Source organism: Cibotium barometz, chromosome 16, assembly GCF_041138505.1.
Source record: "Cibotium barometz isolate CiBa-2024 chromosome 16, ASM4113850v1, whole genome shotgun sequence".
NCBI lineage: Eukaryota > Viridiplantae > Streptophyta > Polypodiopsida > Cyatheales > Cibotiaceae > Cibotium > Cibotium barometz.
In genome coordinates this window covers 8,079,729-8,102,045 of record NC_141061.1, presented here as the reverse complement: position 1 = coordinate 8,102,045, position 22,317 = coordinate 8,079,729, and the positions used below count along the sequence as shown (strand labels likewise).

At 41.6% G+C, this 22,317-nt stretch overlaps 1 protein-coding gene across 2 annotated transcripts; it reads right to left on the bottom strand.

The window, feature by feature from the left end:
- Positions 1-2,938: 2,938 nt before the first annotated feature.
- On the bottom strand, positions 2,939-19,219 carry LOC147630331 (uncharacterized). 2 transcript variants are annotated; one of them, XM_086810167.1, is made up of 6 exons: positions 19,058-19,219; positions 18,800-18,949; positions 17,688-17,989; positions 17,311-17,502; positions 17,059-17,205; positions 2,939-3,511 (listed from the first exon to the last, which is right to left on the bottom strand). In XM_086810167.1, exons 1-6 carry the CDS (start codon positions 19,089-19,091, stop codon positions 3,134-3,136), a joined length of 1,203 nt encoding a protein of 400 aa, XP_086666293.1. In that variant the 5' UTR covers positions 19,092-19,219; the 3' UTR covers positions 2,939-3,133. The 2 variants fall into 2 exon arrangements, with proteins under 2 accessions (XP_086666293.1, XP_086666294.1); XM_086810168.1 differs by having other exon boundaries at positions 19,080-19,215.
- Between the last annotated feature and the right edge of the window lie 3,098 nt (positions 19,220-22,317).

The following is a 22,317-nucleotide window of genomic DNA, read 5'->3' as shown; positions in this document are numbered from 1 at the left end:
CCCCTACTACACCACACATCCCCTCAACACACGAAAGGTGATGGTATAAGACATTTGGTTCATGTGATGGTATAAGGCATTTGATTTCATATATAAAAGAGTGTATAAAATTGCATGGGCTAGTAGGCCTCCCATTGTTCCCACTAAGGGAACGAATCACATCGTAGTAGAGCTAAAACTCAACATAGCATCGACAACAACATGTGTCACACTCATAGGATCAATGCACAAACTATGGCTTGCATCACTCAAAATATCTTTGGCCAATCTTGAGCTAAGGGTGTGCCTCCACAAACTAAGTATATAACTCAGCTTGATTCACTTCATGAAAGCAAGCCCCATGTTTGATGAGAACACACCCTTTGAGACTCTTTTTCACAATGCTTTCTTGAACATTGGTAAAAAGCTCTACAATTCTCTTCCCAACATTTCTCTAATAGTTCCTTAGTGCTATCGTTAAATCAAATGATTACACCTAGGAGCACAACCACTAGAAGCCCACAATACCCTAGCATTTCTCTAGTAGTGCCTTGGTGCTATCGTTAAATAATCAAACGAGCACACCTAGGAGCACGACCATTAGATATAATCATTAATTAGATGATTACACCTAGAAGAACGACCACTAGAAAACCCCAATACCCTAGCATCATTCGTTATCTGGACTTTGCCTCCTCAAGGAACCACCTCCAAGAGTGTGTGATGGTATGCAAAGAATGCAGTAGGTAGCTCTCATCTCACCTACTGTGTGGGGTCTACATATGGCTGCTACATTAGCACACGAGATGAGCGACCAATGCATCCAAATTATTCCTCTTCTTGATGGATGCATATGAGCAACAAACATTATTGAGGACCTCAGCGCCTGCTCTCCTCTCTCGATGCTCACCAATCCCAACAATAACCCTACACTCGACTAGGGCAGGATGATCAAATAAGGGATGTGATGAGAACAACCAATTTGACAGCTTGAGTGAAAGATCATTCATTACCTCAACCAACAACTACACAATAGCTTGCTTTTTCCAATTGGGCATAACCACAACCAACTTTACCTTACTTTTCAAACTTTGATAGATCCTTATTTGATGCCATCAAACATTGAACCTCTTGTTCCATCAAACTTGTTCACAAGCTTTGATGCATTGATTGCCAAAGGACAAGGTTGAGTTCAATGTACTCAAAGTTGCTTCCACTCTTGGGTTTGCACCAAATGGTCCAAGGTGGAACCCAATGCATCTTTACACTGCTTAAGAGAAAGAGGAAGAATTTGTTTGTGACTACACAGCCCACACCAGATATCCCAAGTCGAGATGTGAGAAACATGAGAAGCTTAATGATGAATAATTTCTACCAATTTTCTTCATGGGATTGAAGGATCAAAAAATTTATGACCATCTATATGCTATTTGTCACCTCTTTTGATAGATGTGAAGAGACAATTGATTTGAATGACATCTTGATGGAAATTATTTCATGTGATCAAGCTAAGAGCACTTCATCAAAGGCTTCCCTTGGGCACCACTCCATTAAAGGCTTTCTTTGGGACCTTATCATGTAAATAATTACAGCCTAATAAGCAAGGAAGGCCTATGGAGTATAAGATTGTCAATGAGATAGCAACAACAGTGGGCAATCTAAACCAATAAAAAATAGGGACCCCTTCTTCTATCCCTTAAGGAAAAACATGCTTGTGCTTAATTATGTTCATAGTTATCCGTATGTATGGTAAAGGTTTTATAGGCATGCCAAGGCTATAGATTAACCATGCTAGAGTACTCAAACCACGTTCACTTTTGGCACATCTCTTATTCAACAAAGCTAAGATAACAATATCTTAAAGATGCCTATGACTTTTATGAAGCTAATGTAAGCAAGGGAAATACCACAACACATACTCAAGCCTCATCAAATTCTCCTTGACTAACATGTGAGATATCTCAAGAGTGAGTCATTGATGCATGGGTCTCTTCACAAAAAAGCAAGGTGTTCACTACAACAAACAAGCAAAGCAAGCATCTCACTTGAGGGCTTAGCCCTCAAGTGTGATATCCTCATGTGGTTCTTCAATGTGTGTGTGCCCTTTCATGTGCCTGTGAATATGCATCTGCATGGGCCTCACATACACACTGCCAACAATTCATGTGAACTCTTTGTTTCTATAAAGATTGAAATCATATTTTTTAGGCGTACCATGGTTGGCGAATCATTCTTGGTATCCAAAAGGAAAAGTTGGTCTGATGTTGAGACCTAAATAATTCATGGCAAAGCTGGAAGTAATCGTAAGTTCCACAAATTTGACAAGCCAAAGATAGTCATAAGTTTCAAAAGTTTATTAGTATATGACAAGAACTGGTTTTCAAATAAAGAGCAGAAAATCACTCCACATTTTCTCTAGAGAATGATCAAGTTTCAAAAGCTTCGTATGCCAAGAATTGGTTTTCAAATGAAGAGCAGAAAATCACTCCACATTTTCCTAGAAAGCAATAAAAAAACCAATCAAAGGCTCCTAACTGATGAGTTTATGTTCTTTGCCTACTTTAAGTGATGAACCAAAGTGACCTTAATTCCACCATGAGAGTCTACTCACAAAGCTTCAAACTATCAACTCCATCATGCATAGCATAGATTACATGCTAATACCTCCCTGCTCTTGCCACCCAAGAGTGGGTGCAAGTTGCACCTCGACTATCATTGATGGCCATGTATATGTGCTCCTAAAGAAAAGAATTCAAGAAAAATTAAACAAAATTATATGCTGTGTTGTAGCTTTGGAAAGGCTAAGAATTAGGAAGGAAAGGTGCTGCCTCTACACTGTCTTCCACCCTTAGCATCCTCACGTATTGGCTATGTACTACTTCAAAGAGTTGGGCTCTTCTTTTTAGTCCAATAATATGAGCATATCTACAGTTATGGTTTCAACAGGGGACCTTAGTCACACAAACTTCTTGTTCTCATTCAAAGCAAGAAAAGAAACTTCTCATCAAACAAGTGTGTGAGGCTGCCTTCAGAGAAGAGGCACCCCAATTCATTATTACTGTACATCCTTTTGTACTAATCCTCAATGAAAGCAAAAACTTTCTCATTATTACTGTACATACCTGTATTTTACTTCAAGAAGATGAACCATATCTTATGCAGCTAAAAGATCCTGAACTGCACAATCAATGAACTGTGTATCGACGGGATTCAGACCTATCCCAGCAAAATGGCCCCATACACCAGGAATAACTCTAAGCTCCGCTGAAGGAATAAACTTTACCTCGTACTCTTCATCCTCTGGTGGAAAATATAGATCTCTCTCTGCCGGCATTACAATGGCTTTTGCTTTGATGGAGGCCAAAGCTTTTTCAAGGTTTTCATCAAATTCATATGTAAGACTTACATCATTGTTTTTCCATGTCCAGAGCATCAGCAGAAGATTGTTGGGATCCCGGTTATCTAAGAAGAAACCCTCCCAAAATCCTACTAGGAAATCCTCAAGGCTGGTATACCCAAGCTCTCGCCAGACCTGTATCACATTTGTAAGTAACATTAGCCAAATCAACGTTGTTACAACTCTACACCTCTTAGGTGCCACTTAACATAAGAAGCATTTCTTGTTCAACTCTGAACAGGTGTAGAGAGAATTCTGTATAAGCAGTGTGACCATCTTTGACACGAGCACATTTGGATGACAATTAGCAAAGCCTTGTTAGAACATTGCAAAATTTGAAAGCCACACAGCCACACATATAGAAGTGTTGGGATCTACACTTTTCATCTTGTATAATCTCAGAGTCTCAGATCTTGGCATTCAGTTTTCAGTTTTAGTTTACTGTTGGTTTATCTTTTTTCATCTCAGTTTTACAGAGAATTTCCTGAGTTACGGAGGATGATTTCATTGAGAAGCCTGGCTAACTATACAGACACATGTCCACTCTATGAGGATTGCCATTGGTCAGCTGAGAGTTTCTTCCCACTGCCTCCAGATAAAGGTTAAGAGAGAAGAGGGCATACCACGAGAGGCGTGGCTATGCAGGCTATGCATGACCAGAGAGGTAGAGATGGGAGTAATATCTGTTTAGATGCCCTGTAAACTATGAAATAACAGGCTGGTTTCATTGTGTACGCAAGTGATGCATTATTGGGATCAGAGATGTTTCGGTCTCTACTTCCTAGAGCTCCATTGTCACAGAGAGGCTTTATTGACACCACACAGGGAGACACAACCAACAGGACACTACTCAAACATCCATCACAAATTTCTTTGAGCATCACCAGGTACTGATGCAGATTCCCAGGCATGGACGAGACACCTGAGCTCGCCACGGGAGTGCCCATGGGACTCAGGATCCACTAGTGCCTCCCACACGTGGAGTCATCAAAGAGATCATGCATAGACACTTCGGGGGCTAGAAGCCCCTGCCCCCAAGATCCAGACCATCCGCCCGCGTCAGCTCCAGATCTGGGACATTCTCTGGTGTGATAGTGCAGCACCGCAATAGCCAGTGGACATTGACTCCATGTATCCTGTATTAGACGAGGATGACACACTATAAGCCTCATTCATTCATTCTACATATGAGGCTCATGTAGTAGCTGGGCCATTTTCCATGATATGGTTAGTTCATGGAAGTATATAATGCAGCACTATTTGGTCTCGTAGACCCTCGTAGACCCTTTCTCAGCCAGGCACCATGCTCCTGTCCGTGCCCGCTTCCACACTTGCTCATCTTGTCACTCAATAGATCTGCACTAAACCCTAATCCCCCAACTTGTCTGCGCACTCCTTCACATAGGGGCCTAGTAGGTCGCGCAAGTGTCCAGCCCCCCGTCTTGGCACTGCTGCTGCACGCACAAGTCTCTCGACCAATTTTGGGTATGCACGCTACTGGCCGCTCCCCTGCCTAAAATATTGCCTTCGCCCTGTTTTTCAGCCATGTGCATGCTCCTATTGCGCATTGTGCTATCACGGGAGTGAGATTTATTTTATCATGGGAGTGAATCCAATTAATTATGTGTGATGCATAGTTTATGTGTGAAGCATGGTAGTAAATGATTTCCATTTATTAAAATTATTTTTAAGAGTGATTCCAAAGTAATGGTGATCTGACATTGTGGGCTATGTTCAGTATAGATCATGAGTTCGGAACAACCAAGGTGGACATTGGACGAGATTATCTAGCCGAGCACATGTGCGTAAAATATTTGATTTTGTATGGTTTGGCCCATTGTACATATGTTGGGCAAGATTTTATTTTTGATGAGATACTTTAAAAGCATTGGACTCATAGTAACAAAAAAACCTGTTACTAGCTTTCGAAACCTCGAAACTTCGAAACGGTTTTTAAAAACCTCGAAACCTCTCCAGTACAACAGTTTTGCCCAAATTTCAGGTTTAGTTTTTTTTTCCCTCCCCGATTTTTCTGGGATTTTCAACTTTTGTTTTTCTTCCATAGCTTCCTCGTCACCTTCCTTCCCTCTTCTTCTCCTGCCTCCCTCCTCCCCTTTTTCATCTTCTGCTACTTCTTTCACCTCTACTCCTTCTTCCTTCATTCTCTTCTTCTCTCCTCTTCATCTTCCTTGCTCTCTTTCTCCCTTGCTCATATTCTCCTTTTCTCTTCTTCTCCTCTCTTCTTTCCCCTTTTTCTTCATACACCATCCTTCAATGTCTTAAATCTTTCCCAATTTCTATCTTCTCTTCTTCAATTGCTTAAGAATCCTTGATTAAACCATTTGTGGCATCTAATCAAGCAAAATAAGGATGGTTTCTCGAGATGTGATTTTTTCATCATTACACTGTTTTTAGATGGCTACTATAAGTTCTTTAGGTATTTATACTTTATGAAATTATTGGTTTTTCGAAACCTCACGGTTCCTTAGCCGAGGGACGAAACCTTTCGAAAAAAAACCCCAAAAACCTCGAAACAATAAAAACCTTGAAACGTTTCTTGTGACTATGATTGGGCTACGGTTCAATTTTATAAAAGCCCAATTTTAGAAAAGCTATACTATTTATGGCCCTAAGGGCTAAATTTATGATAATATGATTTAAATACCGTGTGTGAGAGTGGAGCCACACATCAGGGGGGAGATTGCACCCAATCTTGTCTTCTTTGATCTTTATGCTTTTGAATTATGCTATGGTATTTATGGTTTATTTCTTCTATTATGGAATATTCAAATCTCCATGTACCATGGTCCTGTAACAGTGGTATCACAGAACGGCAAATTCACGTATTGAATTTGGATCATGGAGACTTGAAGAAAAATCAAGAAATTAATTTTTACTCAAAGGTTATTGGCTTGGGACAAATTTGAAGGCTTTTCAACAAATTCAAAATACTTGCACGGGAAGAGAATCTCCAGCAAGGATACAAAGGCTTTGAACAAAGACAAGATTCATTCAAAAATCCAAGAGATAAAGAAGAGTAGGTGTGGAAGACCTTTGGGCAAAAGAAGACATGGTTATGTGAATTTTGTACACCCTTGGATGTGATTAAAGATCAAGGGTAAGGAAAGGAGGTGGAAAACCAGAAGTAGATTTGCAAAAACCACCCTCTTCATCAAAAAGTGGTTTTCTGAATCTTTCAACCTCTCCCTAATCCAACCGTACGGATGGAATCAGCAAGAAGAGGAGCATTAGAACCCGCAACAAGATTGCTAAACCACTAGCAGCGTCTGATTTCTATAATGGACGGATGTGGGAGCCTCTCAAGTCAATTTATGGTTTAAAATTCAAATCGTTTTTTTCACAGCCATAACTTAATTAATTGGAAGCTTCGTAGCAAAACAAATTCTCCATTCACAATTCGGCGACGCCTAACGACGACGAGGGAAATTTTTCCTTTCTTCTCCATTTATGCACAACGCATAGGTGTGACTAAATTCTTTTTTTTTTATAAATCTTGGCTGATCGTGTACGCACAATCTAGTGAAGCTTTTTACAAAAGCTTTAATAAGCTTTTGGACAAGCTTAATATAATATAAGATTTTATATATATATAAAAGAAGCTGGATATATTGCACCCTTTGGCAGTCGTGGAGATGCTTCGGTGAAAGGCACAAATCATCGGGTGTATGCCGACTGTTTCCTCCACATTTTTGTTATTTCTCTTGGAGATCCTTTATTACAAGACAAAGCTTTGAAAGCTTTGCTAGGATTTTTAAAAAAAAAAGAGAAGAAGAACTTCCTATTATAAGCTTGTAAAACCATTATAAGCTTTTTTTAAAAAAACTTATATGGACACAAACTTCAAAACCTTCTATATCCAAGACAAAAACAATTTCAACAAGTGGGATTTCTTCTTCGACAAATTTTCTACTCATTTGAAGATTTCTTCAAAGAGTTATTATTCGGGTTCATTGTCGACATTAAGGCGATAATTGGATAAATATTTTTATTCTTCGTTGGGGAGACCATCGACTTCAAGCACTTCAACAAGCCTTCTTTCGAAATACACAGGACTCAGATAAGCTTGTTACTTTTTCTATTATATTTTTGTATTTCCATATTATTTACTTGCTTCTTCTACAATGGCAATCTATCCACAACCACCAACTATCCAAGATCAGTTAAATGCACTTCAAGCTCAACTCAACACTGAGCGTAATCAAAGAGAAGATCTTGAGCGAAAACTTACTCGCAAGAAGAGAAGACATACATATTCCGAATCTAATTCTTTGGATTCTCAAGAGGACCCCATCCAAAGGACTGTGCAAGCTACTCTCAAAGCTCAATAGTCTCAGAAGGGACACAAGATCAGCAGAAAGGCTTTTCCTTTTCAGAATTATGATGGCGAAAAGGATGCACACGTCATACTTACATGGTTAAGCTAGCTTGATGATTAGTTTTCTAGAGAAAATTTTTCTCAAAAGGATAAGGTTAAATATGCTACTAATCATTTGGTAAGCAGTGCACCTCTTTGATGGAATGTTATTAGACAGGACAAAAGCAAACCAAAGTCATGGAAAGAATTCTAGAAGCTGATCAAGAAGGATTTCTTACCTCCGTCATATAAGAGTAAAGCCAAACAGCAACGGGGTATTTTTAGACAGCTCGAAACGGAAAACATGTTAGTCTATGTTGATAGATTTTGGCAAACTTTATTGCAACTTCAAGCTATAGAGAGTGCAAGAAAAAGAGCAAAGAAGGAAGTTCATAGCAGGTTTGAAGTCAGTTATTAGAGCAGAAGTGAACATGTTTCATCCTTGTTCTCTTAGCAATGTCATCTCTCTAGCAACGAATTGCGAGAAGAAAAATGGATTTCCGAGGGACACTACAGTGATAGATTCTCATATTCCTCGGTTTTCTCGATCTAAATATTTTGAGAAGTTTCAGCACAAAGATGAAGTAGGGAAGGAAAAAGGTTCACAAGTGAATGAGAAGAAAACTGAAGTTGCAAAGAAGACCAACAATGGTGGTGGAGATCGAAAACCTCGTGTGATTACATGCTACAGGTGCAACAAAGAAGGTCATTATGCATGTGGGTGTCCAGAGAACACAAAGAATCGAGCCACAACCGCGAATATGGTTAAAGACAAAGACAACGGCGACCAACCTAAGTAAGAGGGTACTCCCAATCATGATCTCTACCACTAAAGAGATAAGCCTAAAACTCGTACTTATGCATTGTTTAATTAAAATAAAATAAAATTAGAGTCCTTAGGTGACCTTTTTTGCCAAGCAAGAGAGAAAAAACTATAGTTAAATTTAAATATATTGGTCAAGATAGTTCAATCATAGTTGTTTGCATTCGTCACATTCGTGCATTCGCATACGAGTTTGCAAAGTTTGCTAAAGAATGCTTTAACCTCGGAAAGAGTTGCATTCGTGACCTTATAATGTATGCATAAAATCAATGAACTTATGATTAGATTACTAGTGAATGAGAACAAAGAGGTACCATTGCACAAATTGAGATCTACAACTTTGAGTCTTCACCAATACAAGAAACTTGAAAGTTGAAACTTGAAACAAGCGAACATCTTAGGCTACAGCTTGGGTGCAACAGATAATAGAAACAAAATATATCTACGATGGAAACAAATGGAGCATCTGAACAATCAGCTCAAAGCATAAAAGACTGAAAAAAGGTAGAGGCCAATGGCTACTAAAAAAGATAGAGACTATCAATGACCATTCTTCATCCTCCTCGTTAGTGGAAGATGAAGTGTCCTCGTCATCGGTCTCTTGTCGCTCTTCAATGGAAGGTCCTTCTACATGCATGTTGTCTATACCATCATCCTCTATGGTCTCCCAAGTCTCTTGCAAGGTAATGAGTCTATCATCATCTTTCTCCTTGTTAATTGTATCTAAAGTCACCTCAAGTTTCCCATTGCCTCTAGCCTTGAGTTTGGATATGAGACGAAGATTAGTGTGTATGTACACCAACTTCTCAGTGTTTGAGAGCTTCAACCTGTTCCTTTTTTTGGTATGTATGAGAGAGAAGGTGCTCCAGTTTCTCTCACATGGTAAAGCTGTGCTCCCTTGAGAAAGTATGCGAATGGCAAGTTGCTGCAATTTAGGTGTGCTTGCACCATGGGACTCCCACCACTTTGTAGGCCACTCTATGGGCTATCCATAGGTGTCACTCATTCCTTGGTATGTGCCTTGTAGGCCTAGATATTATCAGTTAGGACCTATGGTACAGTTAGTACTAGTTCCAATTGGGACACCTAGTACATGTATGACACCCAGTTAGGGGTTCATCATATTAGGTGTATCAGTTGTACTCTTTATCACTTCAGCAATAGATCTTCTGCAGCACGCTTTGCTTCTTGCCTCCTCCTCCTGTTGCTTCCGTTGTCCACTCCACCCCACAGTGGTATCGGAGCAAGCTTTGCCCTTCAGTTCTCGCCAGTTTCAGCCTTCCCGAGCCTCCCCCTTGCTCATTGGAGCTGATTTCTTGCTGGTCGACTGGTTTCTACTGCTCGAATCCACACGTGTGAGCTCCTACAGCTGTTCAAAGGCATTCCATCGCTGGGAACTCCATCTTCTTGCTGTTTCCAGCTGGGCGACTCACTAGACGACCGTTTCCAGCCATTTCGAAGCAGATTTGTGTCATTTCGTGGCACTTTCAGCTTGCCTCCAGTCAGATCCAGCCATGTGGCACCTCAAACGGCTGCAAGGATACCTCAAAATCAGTCGCTTCTTGATGTCTTAGCAAGGTGACCAGTTTGAGGACACATTTCTGGAAAGGAATAGCTCAAATCCCTATTTCGAAGCATCTAAAGCATTTTTTGGCAGTTTTTTTTTTGACTGTCCAACCCTAGAAATTTGGGGTTTTGCTGAATTTACAGTTTTACTGCTGCTTTGGAGCGTTTGGAAGTTGGCAAATCAAAGGGCTTTTGAGGGCATTTGCTGTCCTTCACTTCCTCTTGCTGTTAGAAGCTCCCTCCAGCATTTTCAACAGTTCGGGAAGCTCTTTTATTGAGGTATTTCATTTCTGCAAATTTTTTCCTTTCATTTGCAGCTTCTTTGGCATTGGATAAGGCCCCGTGCTGCCTTGGGAAGGTCCCGTGCTTCGTTGGGACTTTTTATTGCAGGTCTATACTTTGTGACAGTTGCACATTTGCAGTCATTTTGTGGACAACAAGCATCATATTTGCAGTTGAAAGCCTTGAGGCTCATTTGGTCACTTTATTTGCAGTTGAGAGCTTGAGGCTTCTAATCTTGCCTTTGTCACATTTGGATTTGTGCATTTGTCTGCATAATGGCCAGTGGTAAGGATGATCTTTTTGGGGCTTTCGGTGCTGACGACAAGCTTGATGGGGTGAATTATCCTATGTGGTCATTTACGATGAAGCATGTCTTGGTGGCCAAGAATTTGTGGAATATTGTGAATGGCAATGAGCCTAGGCCTGTCAAGCAAACTACATCTTCCACTAGTGATGTCACATCCAGTGGTTCTTCCCGTGCTGCCTTTGTACCTCCTACTCATCAGGAGATGATTCAGTGGGATGGCCGTGATGCTAAGGCACAGGCATTGATTGCTCTTTCTATTAAGAAGAGTATTGTACCTCATATCAGATCATGCGTTACTGCTAGGGAGTCTTGGGATAAGCTTGCCTCTTTGTATCAGGTACGCAATGATTTACGTGTTGCCTATCTCCGCAAGCAGTTAAAGGATCAACATATGAATGAGGGTGATAGCATGGATGCCTATTTGACAGCTATCAAAGATTTGAAAGAGCAATTGGCCAACATTGATGAGGATATTCTTGATTCTCAGCTTGTATCCCGGCACATTGGATGGATTGCCTGACTCTTACCAAGGTTTTGCTACTACCTTGAGGTTGGTTGCCAGGGGCAATGCCAACTACTATTCCTTTGATCAGTTGGTTGCACTTTTATTGCAAGAGGAGCAGAGTCGCTCTAACAGAAATGCCAGTATGCGTTCTGATCAAGCATTTGCAGCTAATGATAGGAATAAGGAAAAATTTCAGAAATCTGCCCCTAAAAATACAGCAAATCAGTCTTCTTCTTCATCATCCCAGGGTGATCAAAAGAAGAAGAAGAGGTGTAATTACTGTAGGGTTACAAGCAATGATATAGCTGAATGTAGGAAAAGAATTGCTTCTAAGAAGAAGAAGAAAGAAAAGGGACTTGCGGTCTCCACTGCCTCTGGCAATGATGCCACTCCTAATGAGCATGCTCATTTTGCCACGGAATAGTCTTGGGTTTCATAGTCCAATGCCATTATGATCCTTCTTACATGATGCAGGTGATGCTTGCATGTCAGTTTCAGCTTCCACGTGGTTCTTTGATAGTGGTGCTTCTAAGCACATCACTTCCTGCAGGACATTGTTCACTTCCCTTGCTGATGCCCCAAAGGGGGGTTCTGTGACGTGTGCCAACAATGCATCCTATATGGTTAAGGGTGTTGGGCAAGTTGCAGTCACTTCAGTTGTTGCAGGCAATGTTGTCACTCTGGAGAATGTTTTATATGTGCCAGGCATACGCAAAAATCTTATTTCCATTTCAGCTTTTGCTACTTGTGGACATAAGATTGTTTTTGATGGGCATAGGTGTGCAGTCTATGACTTGAGTCATGCCGATGCTATTGTTTTGATTGGTACTTTTCAGGGGGACTTGTATAGCCTGGATGCATATGATAGATGAAGTGACAGTTCAGCCCATGATGCCCATGCTGTGGATGCAGATGTACTCCCTGACACATATTTATGGTATGAGAGGTTTGGTCACCTCAATCTTAATGCCTTGGTATGGTTGCCACAAATGGTTGAAGATATGCCATAGATGCGCATGCCTACTAAGAAACATATCTGTGAAGCTTGCCTACTTGGCAAGATGCACCGCTTTGCTCTCCCCAAAGATGGCAGAGTTGGGGCATATCGCAAGTTATTTCTTGTTCACAGTGATGTGTGTGGTCCCATGAAGACCGCATCTATTGGTGGCTTCTACTACTTTGTCACCTTCATTGATGACTTTACCAGGTACACTTGGATATTTGCATTGAAGTCCAAGTCGGAGGTGTTCACATGCTTCAAGCACTTCATTGCCTTGGCTGAAAATGATGCAGGCTTGAAGATTGCCAATATGAAATCTGATAGAGGGGGGGAATACATGTCTAAAGAATTCAATGATTACTTGGCAGCCCGTGGTATTCATCATGAGTGCACAGTGCCTTACACTCCTCAACAGAATGGAGTGGCTGAGCGGAAAAACAGGACCATTATGGAGATGGCTAGGTGTATGCTTAAGGGCTAGAATTTGCCTAATATGTTTTGGTTGGATGCAGTGATGTTTATGTCTTGAACAGATGCCCAACTAAAGCATTGAGAACAGTCACACCCTATGAGGCTTGGAAAGGTCTCAAGCCATCCATTTCCCATATGCGTACTTTCGGGTGTTTGGCCTACGCACATGTGCCTTCACAGAGACGGACAAAGTTGGATGATAAGGCTATCAAATGTATATTTTTGGGATACAGTGTAGAGAGCAGAGGTTATAGACTTTATGAGCCCTCATCACGTAGGGTGGTTGTCAGTAGAGATGTTATCTTTGATGAGACATCCTCTATGCCTTTGCGGGATTGCAAAATGCAGTCCACACTTGGTGTCTCGGACATTTTTGACAGTCTTGTGCCATTGCTTGGCTCCGATGCCTCCGATGATGCACCACAGGGATACACTCCTCCACATACTGCTCATTTACAGCCTATCACGCAGTCCGGACAGCCACCTGTTGTGACACAGATACCACATGCTCTTGAGGATGTTGTGGAAGAGGCAGTAGAGCAGGAATTGGCTGACATAAGATAGCCTAAAAGAGCTCCTCGTTGGTTCTTTGACACTTTGAAGGACAAGAAGTTAGATGCTCCTTTGCCAGCCCTTACGAGAGCTGCAGCCAAAAGAGATTTGGCAAACTCCGTTGCTCATGCTTTGATTGCTACAGCATGTGATGAGGAGCCTGTTTGTCACAGAGATGCCTTTTAAAATAAGTTGTGGATGCAAACCATGCAAGATGAATTGAACTCCATTCATGCCAATCAAACATGGGAGCTATGTGACTTGCCTGCAGGTAAACATGCCGTGGGGACTAAGTGGGTTTACAAAGTGAAGAGGAAAGCTGATGGTTCAGTTGACAGGTACAAAGCCCGTCTTGTGGCCAAAGGCTATGCTCAGAAAGAGGGCATTGATTATGAAGAGACCTTTGCTCCCACTTCACGTATCACCACCATTAGATGTGTTATTGCCGTGGCTGCCCACAATAATTGGGAAGTGCCTCAGTTGGATATCAAGACAGCATTCCTCAATGGTCTATTGGCAGAGGAAGTCTATGTTGCACAACCTCCTGGATTTGAGGTTGTAGGTTGTGAAAATAAGGTATGCTGGCTTAAGAAAGTCTTGTATGGATTGAATTAGGCGACGTGCACCTGCTTTATGCAGCCGAGGCCGGCAGCAATCTCGAGGCCCGCGCAGGTAGCTTCGTGGCGGTATGGGACGTCGCAAGGTAGAGATTGGTCGGTACGTCAACCTAGTTAGCTCAGCTCGTGGCTCGGTGGGGACAGCCAAGACTGTGGGCTTGCCCACGGCTGTCATGGTTGGGAGGTGAGTCACGCCTGCACCCCCTTCTTTTGTTTCTTTGCAGGTTTCGAGTCTCGAACCAAGAGCGTTCTACGAGGAGATCCGGTGGGTATTTGACATTCTCCCATGAGGCAAGCACTAGACAAGGAGCTTCTGACAGCCACCTCGAGGTTCGTGAATGCCTCCAACGCTCATGGAGTCGTTCGGATCCGCTGCCTTCTAGCCTTGACACCCTTAAGTAGATCTGTACGATCCACCGGGGGCGAAATATGCTTGGCATATGCCCACAAAGGATCGGATGTCGTATGCGGTATGTGGTATCTCCCAATTGACTATCTCAGCCACCTTGGCCGGATCAAGTCAGATGCCCTCGGTACTGATTATGTATCCAAGGTAGTCAACCTCGAACAAATAAAACTCCGACTTCTTCTCATTGACATAGAGCTCGTTGCTTTTTTCCAGAACTTCAAAACTTTCTCCACGTCAATGTCATGGTGCTCAACCGTAGCTGAAAATACCAATATGTCGTCCAAAAATATGAACACACACTTACCAATTAAGTCCCTGAAGATCCGCATCATCATGTGGTTGAATGTGGCACGGACATTCTTCAAGCCAAAAGACATGACCACAAATTCATAGTGGGCCCGTTCCGTACGGAAGGCTGTCTTGGGAATGTCCCCCTCAACAATCCTAACCTGGTGGTACCCACTCTTCAAATCTAGTTTTGAGAACACCTTGGTTCCATTCAACCACAATGTAGCCAAAGGTCTTGCGCAATTCGTTACGCTCATACTCCTGGTCTTGGGCTATTTTTGAACTCCCAACTAACGATTGCACCAACCGAAGAACTGGGATCCTAAGAACTAGGGATGGCTGTTGGGGTTTATGTGGGGACGAGCTCACCACAAAAGCCGTGGAGGCTGGATGATAGTCTATGGAGTGGTAGTCTTCTTTGAACAATCCTTAGAAGTGTCCTTTTGTGTAACAAAAGAAACACCAATCCTCCTCCTTGTACCGAGCTGTATCTTCTGCACTCAGTTTCCCATCGGTCTTGCTTGTTTGAAGTTTATAGTATGAAGTAAGCTTGGGCGCAATAGTCAAGTTCTTGGAGCCAGAGGCTCCTATGCTCTGTCTTGGGGAAGAGCCCGTTGGTTCTGGCCTTTTCTCCCCTGAAGCGAGTGCCTTGGGAGTGGAAAGCTGGGAAGTCTTGGACTTTCTGCCACTGTACTTCATTTTAGCACTCTGCGTAAGCGAGAGTACATCCTCGAAGGTGGTTGGATGAAACATACACACTTCCCATTGGATTTGTGTGTCAAGGCCATAAAGTAACTGCCCTTTCTTGTCCTTGTCAGATACACCCAATAGCAAACATAAGTTCAAAATTTTATTGGTAAACTGCGGGACTGGTTACGCGTTTTGACGCGCCCCCTGAACTCGTTTTTGAGTCGCTCAAGGTAATGGGACGATAGAAACCGCCGCATAAGATCGAGGACGAACTCATCCTAGACATAAGCTACCATAGCTAATCTAGTGTGGACCACTTGGTCCACCATGGAATGGCCTCACCTTAGAAATACCAACTACCCAACATCACTCTGTTAGTATCATTTTTTCTAATTGCAACAAAATAAGCTTCAAATTGATGCAACCAGGAATAAAGGGTTGTGGGATCTAGTTTACCATTATACTTACTGAAGTTCATCCTCTCGGGAGGATGCGCTCTTGCATCTAAAGCCACAAGAAATCTTTTGTGCTCCATGCGTTTCCTGGCGTCTTCTTGTGAAGCAACAAGGGATGCTAGTGCACACTCTTCCATCAATCAAATCTCCATTGCTAAGAAAGAGAAGGAGAGAGAGGAGGAGACGGAGAAAAAGGGGCTAGAAAACGGGCTCTTTCTTCCAAGGCCAAGATCTGCCCTTCCAATTTGGTACTCTGGTCTGCGATTGCTTGCATTATCGTCTGGAACATGTCGTGCACTCATGTCCGCAGCCCTCGAAGGATTACCTAGTGCTCCTTGTTCAGAAGTTCTTTGTTCTCTCTCTTCATCAAAGATCGCCATAGCGGGACTATGCTTTTTGGGACGCAATCTGACCATCTACTATGCGTGTGGGAGACTTTCTAAAGACTTCCATAGGCTAAAAACCAACTGTCCTTCTAGGGACGAGTCACACTGAAAGGGGTCCTTCAGAGTTTAGAAACCACCACACAAAGCGAGAAAAAAAAAACTTTCTTTTTTTCTGGTTTTCTAGCTGAATCTTCACACTTGAAGAAGGCTCTACTACCAATGTAACATGCAAAAACTCGGTGGATAGAATCGGTAACTTCAATGTTTAAAAATTCAACAATCGTTCGCAAATGAAGATAACGCACAACATGGACAGAGATGTGCAGAGAGAGAGAGAGAGAGAGAGAGGGAGAATCGGACACAGTATTCGGTCCCGAATACCCTTTGTAGGGCCCCCACCACAAATGTTTTATTTGCTTTATTAGAATGATGCAAATCCTGCAAATAAAATCTGGTTTCAATGGAAGCTCCAACATCTGATAATAGAGACAAGGCATTGGAGTGGGGTACTCCCGAACACATGCTTATATGTTCTGTGTAATTTACAGGAAGTAGAGCGAAAGGGGCATGTCCCTCCGCCTCCTTTCAGGGACCCTCTCTCTATCCAGAGAAACCAATGAGTATTAGTACAATTGAATGGCTACTAGAAACATGATTGCAGCAGAGTGTCTAGTTTCTTGCACCTTCAGTAAAGAAAGCTTCTCTTGTTAAGAAATTCTAATCCAGAAAGTCCAACCTAGCATACCCTACATGAGAGTCAGATTTTAATGACCAGACTAGAAACATCTCGAATGATCAGCATGTTTCACTTTTTTAAAACCTTTAACAAAAGATTCAACAAACCAAGCGAACATCGGTGACTGCATCAATGAAAATAAAAACACATCAATTATGCATAGAACCTCATGGTGGACCTTTGTAGTTCATGTGAGCAAGGAAAAGAAAAAGAAGCTAACCTCATTCCAATAGAATGCTTGTGAAAAGCCCCACCCTGCATATACACGTGCAGCAGCTCTTAGACCCTTCTCTGGAAGCTCTTGATACCATCCTTCCTTGAAGTTGCTATCAGTTGTCAAAGCTGCTTTTACACCTTCAAGAAAGACCTGCCAAAAGTTATGCAAACATTCGCACAAGTTCACAGTCACTCACATACTCTTCACATGTCAAACTTCTTTTAAAGCAAAGTAATCTTTGACTAAGGAATGTACAATGTTATGGGGGCTTGTCCGAGCTGAACCACAAAAAGGAAGAATGCGCTCCACCATCTCTGGATAGCTGACTGCCCATTGGAATGTCTGCCCAGCTCCCATGGACCATCCAATCACTAATTTTAGCTTACTAATCCTAAACTTTTCAGTAACCAATTTGTGTTGTGCCCGTACATTGTCCTCCGTTCTCACCTGCAATGATGGTAATTATATCTTGAATAGAAGCACTTTAAGACAGAAAACCTAGGATTTTTCAGGTGTTAACAAAAACAAAAGGTGAAAGGCCTTGGAGACCAAAGCCATTTCAAACACACAGCACTCAGGAAATGAAAATTTGCATAATAAATAGCACAAAAGGGAAAAGGAAGTTGATAAACCTTTGGAAATCTAGCCTGATTGTAAGGTGGAAGACAATTACTGGGTGAAGTAGACAATCCATTCCCAAGCATGTTTGGAACAATGATAAAGTATTTGTTTGGATCTAGGCCCATGCCTGGGCCAATGAGCCAATCATTGTCCCAATGTCTGCCTGAATACCAAGTTGGATAAAGTATGGCATTGCTGCAATCCTCACTCAAGGTGCCCCACGTTTTGTATGCTATCTTTGCTCCTCTAATGGTAGCTCCATCTTTAAGACGGAAATCGCCAAGATCAAAATACTCACAATGCTCTCTCATGCCTTCAAAGTAGATAAGATATATCAATGTTTTTCCCAAGAGGAAAATGCATTTTTGGCTTCATAAAACACTACTTGATAGTTGAAAGGCCATTAAATTCACCATGCATGTTATATAAATTCATGGTATATAGATCCCTACTCACATCATCAACCCCATAGAATAAGGAACCTATCTACCATACATAGGTGCTACTACATTCTACATTCGTAATCATGCATCATCATGGGTACCTAAGAGTTGGTTCATCTTCAAAGATAAAGTGCACCATCATCATGCACAGCATAGACTGACATCGTCATGGGTACCTAAGAGTAGGTTCATGTTCAGAGATAAGGCGCACCATCACCATGCACAGCATAGACTGACATACCCATTCGCATTGTGAGTGTGCACCCATTAAATCATCAAACATCAAGCATGGCATAGAGTACATACCATTAGAACATACTTACATCTAAACATATATCATGCAATGATGAATCATCGCGCACTCACATCTAGTTGTCACAACATCAAGCATAACATGGACAGCAAGCTAGAACAGGTGTCCTCAATGCTATGTTCCATTAATACACATAGCATAGTATATATGAATTTTCACATAAATAGAGGCCCAATAATGGGTGAATTTTATGTACAAGCCACAAGTCCATCGTAGTATGGGCATATTCATTAATCAGAGGATGGTTGCAGGAAAAAGTTATCTAACCACCTGACTACACCGTGAGAGATGCCTATGTCTATCTCTAAGCAATATATAATCTCTCTTTTATAAAGAAGAAAAAGGGAGAAATGCATGAAGCACATACTTTTGGTCATTCTCCGGGGGTCATTCACTTCAACATGGACATGGGCCTTGCAGATGAGGCTTGCAGGCAAGATGCCTCTTCTGTTGAGAAGAGTCCTAACAGCAAGCTTGCCAAGCTGAATCTCCTGCATATAAAGGGTTGTGCCTACACCTGACACATTGCAACTCAAACAAATGATCAAAAGCAAATAAATGGAAAAGGATGCTAATGTTACGCTTAAAACAATCTAGCTTCAATTTGAAGATGGCGCTATCCTACATGAAAGAGCATGGTGTATTACGACTCTCGCCATGGCAACAGTGAGATGAAGATTCTGAGTGATTTCCTTTGGCCTGATAACATGGAGGCTTGGAGCGAGGACCCCAAGGTGGAGGTGGCAGCTCACCTCACACACAATGACAAGAATAATATTATTATTGAGAAGTGAACTTTCCCTATCTCGATATATATTTTATAAATTAAGGAAGAGTTCCACAAAGCTTCCAAGTGGCACAAATTTGGAGGTTCAAAAAGAGGAGGAAGACTTTCGAGGAAGTTGGGGTAAAATCTGAATTTGAAGGTAGAGGTTTGAGGAAGTTAGGGTAGAATCTGAATTTGGAGGTTGGATACATGCGAAGTGAGTTAGTCGACTAGTACTTATAATGTAATCATAAGTAAAGGGGGCTTCACAACAAACTTCCGCAAACTCTTTCACTGGCCTTTTTTTCCTCCGCCATACTATCTTTTTCTTCTTCTTCTATTTCTTATTTGGGAGATGCCAGCTCCCAGCTCCCCCTTTCTTCTCTTCTTCTATATTGTACTACTCCTCTTCTATCTATATCTAATCTTTTATTTTAACTATTCCCCTACCTTACACATAGTAGGTTCGAGAGAGGAAGAATTACACATGGCAGGCTCAGAAGAGGAAGAAAAAGCTTTGGCATAGGTTGTTTTTTTTTCAGAAAGGAGACTTCTATTAAATATGAAAAATTCTTTTTCACGTCCTCTCATTCGGGACCCTATTGGCAACACAGGGTTCCTGATTGGTTGAGATCTCCACCTTGCTTGGTGTGAAATCTCCATTTTGTAAAATTTTTCATGCTTTTGCATTGGTTAAAGGAGAGAGGTACTTTCAAAAAGCAAGCGGAGCCATAGGTCATTTACTAGTACTATATACTACTACTACCACTACATATTATATATATATATATATACACACTACTACTACATATCATATATATATATATAGCTTATTTGAGGGCTAGATTAGAGAGAGAGAGAGAGAGAGAGAGAGAGAGAGAGAGAGAGGGTTAGATTAGAGGATTAGTGAGAGGGCTACAAAGAGAAAGAAAGAGAGTTATAGAAAGGTAAAGTGAGGGAGTTAGAGAGAGAAAGTGTGTGTGTGTGTGTGTGTGTGTGTGTGATATAGAGTTGGCCAGTTCGAGAGAGTTAGAGAGAGTAAGAGAGAGAGAGAGAGAGAGAGAGCTAGAGAAAGGTAAAGAGTGAGTTAAAGCGAGAGAGTTAGCCAGTTTGAGAGAAATAGAGAGAGTTATAGAGAGTGAGAGAATTAAAGAGAGAGAAAGTAAGAGAGTTAGAAAGAGACAATTAGAGAGAGAGTGTGTGAGTGTTAGAGAGAGACAAAGACAAAGAGAGTGAACTAGAGAGAGTAAGAGAGATTGAGAGAGCTAGAGAGAGAGAGAGAGAGAGAGAGAGAGAGAGAGAGAGAAAGCGAGAGTTATAGAGAGAGATTGAGAGAGCTAGAGAGAGAGAGAGAGAGAGAGAGAGAGAGAGAGTTATAGAGAGAGAAAAAGAGAGTGTGAGAGTGTGAGAGAGAGAGAGAGAGAGAGAGAGAGAATGAGTCATAGTGAGGTAGAGAAAGACTTATAGAGTTTGAGAGAGAGTTAGAGAAAGGTAAAGAGATTGAATGTTAGCAAGAGAAAGAGTTAAAGAGAGAGAGTTAGAAAGAGGCAATTAAAGAGAGAGAGTGAGTGTTAGAGAGGGCAAGTGTTAGAGAGAGAGAGTGTGTTAGAGAGAGAGAGAAAGGGAGAGAAAGGTAAAGAGAGTGAGTTATAGAGAGTTAGAGAGATTGAGAGAGTTAGAGAGAGAGTTATAAAGAGAGAAAGAGAGAGTGAGAGAGTTGTAAAGAGAAAGAGAGAGTGAGTGAGGTAAAGAGAGAGAGAGAGAGAGAGAGAGAGAGAGAGAATGAGTCACAGTGAGGTAGAGAGAGAGTTACAAAGTTTGAGAGAAAGTTACAGAGTTTGAGAGAGAGAGTGATAGAGAGAGAAAGAAAGAGTGAGAGAGAGTGAGAGTGAGAGTGAGAGACTAGAGAGAGAATGAGTCATATAGTGAGGTAGAGAAAGAGTTATAAAGTTTGAGAGAGAATTAAACAGTTAGAGAAAGAGAGTTAGAGAGAGTTAGAGAAAGGTAAAGAGAGTGGGTGCTAGAGAGAGAGAGAGAGTTGGCCACCTCGAGAGAAATAGAGAGAGTACGAGAGATTGAGAGAGTTTACGAGAGTTAAAGGGAAAGAGAGTTAGAGAGAGTTAGAGATCACACTTCGCTATATACAATTCCTTAAAGGAGTTGAGGGTTGTTGGGTATTTCGTAGTTAACAACCGTTATTAGGTTTTGTGATCAAAAGATAAGGCTTGATGCCTATGATAAAAGCATGCACTTGGGTGGTCCTATTTGTTGAGATATCGAGCTCAACTAGTGCTGCGGATATTGATGACCCGCGTGGGTGATAACTTTTGCACTTATGTTACTGCCATGGTTGGTGAGATTATGGTTGATCCGCCACCACCACCAATGGTGGATAGGCTATGTGACAGCCACTTTGGAGTACTAGAGTTATAGCATAGCTATAGCGCTAGCTCATATAGTTGAGTTCACACTATGGACTGACCATTGTATGTTATTATGGGAGAGTACTTTCCCTTATAGTGTGTACTCTCATCTTTTTAGTTATATGGTTGTAGAGAAGAGAAGAAGATAAAAGAACATTCATACATCCATATATCTCTTTAGTCTTGCTCTCTCTCTCTTGTGTGTGTGTGTGTGTTTGCTTGCAAGGAACTCAAGCTCTCCCTCTCCCCCACATACTTTTTATGATATCAGAGTTTCAGTTTATGTGAGAGCTAAGGAGGGGTTAGAACAAAGCAAGCAAGGAAGCGGAACATGGGCAAGAACATCATCATTCTCTTCCCTTTCTTGTTTAGGTATGACACCCCTTGGGAAGGTCCGAGAGCTACACATCTCCGATAGAGGAGCTCTCTTCACAGGCTTAAAAAGGGTGCTTGCAAGGTACGTAGTACTTTGTAATGTACTTTGTACTAATGTTTTACAGCCAAATTCACATTTCGTGCGCGTTTCGGTGTTCGTCTGGTCAATGCAAGGTGTTTTTAGTAATTTTAGGAACTTTTGGTTGAGAGCTGTCTGTGGTCAAAATCAGGTTATTGCAGTGCAACAATGCATTTTGGGAGTGCAGACAGTGTTTGCACATGTATTGCTCATCTTGGGTATATGTACATGTACTCTTGTCA

What these genes read in the sequence shown, in the direction of transcription:
- LOC147630331 (XM_086810167.1), bottom strand. Translation starts at nt 19,091, where the DNA reads ATGGCGAGAGTCGTAATACACCATGCTCTTTCAT. An exon ending in AATACACCATGCTCTTTCAT is followed by an intron (nt 18,950 to 19,057) that starts GTAGGATAGCGC and finishes GCAATGTGTCAG; the next exon opens with GTGTAGGCACAACCCTTTAT. An exon ending in ATCAGGCTAGATTTCCAAAG is followed by an intron (nt 17,503 to 17,687) that starts GTTTATCAACTT and finishes CCATCATTGCAG; the next exon opens with GTGAGAACGGAGGACAATGT.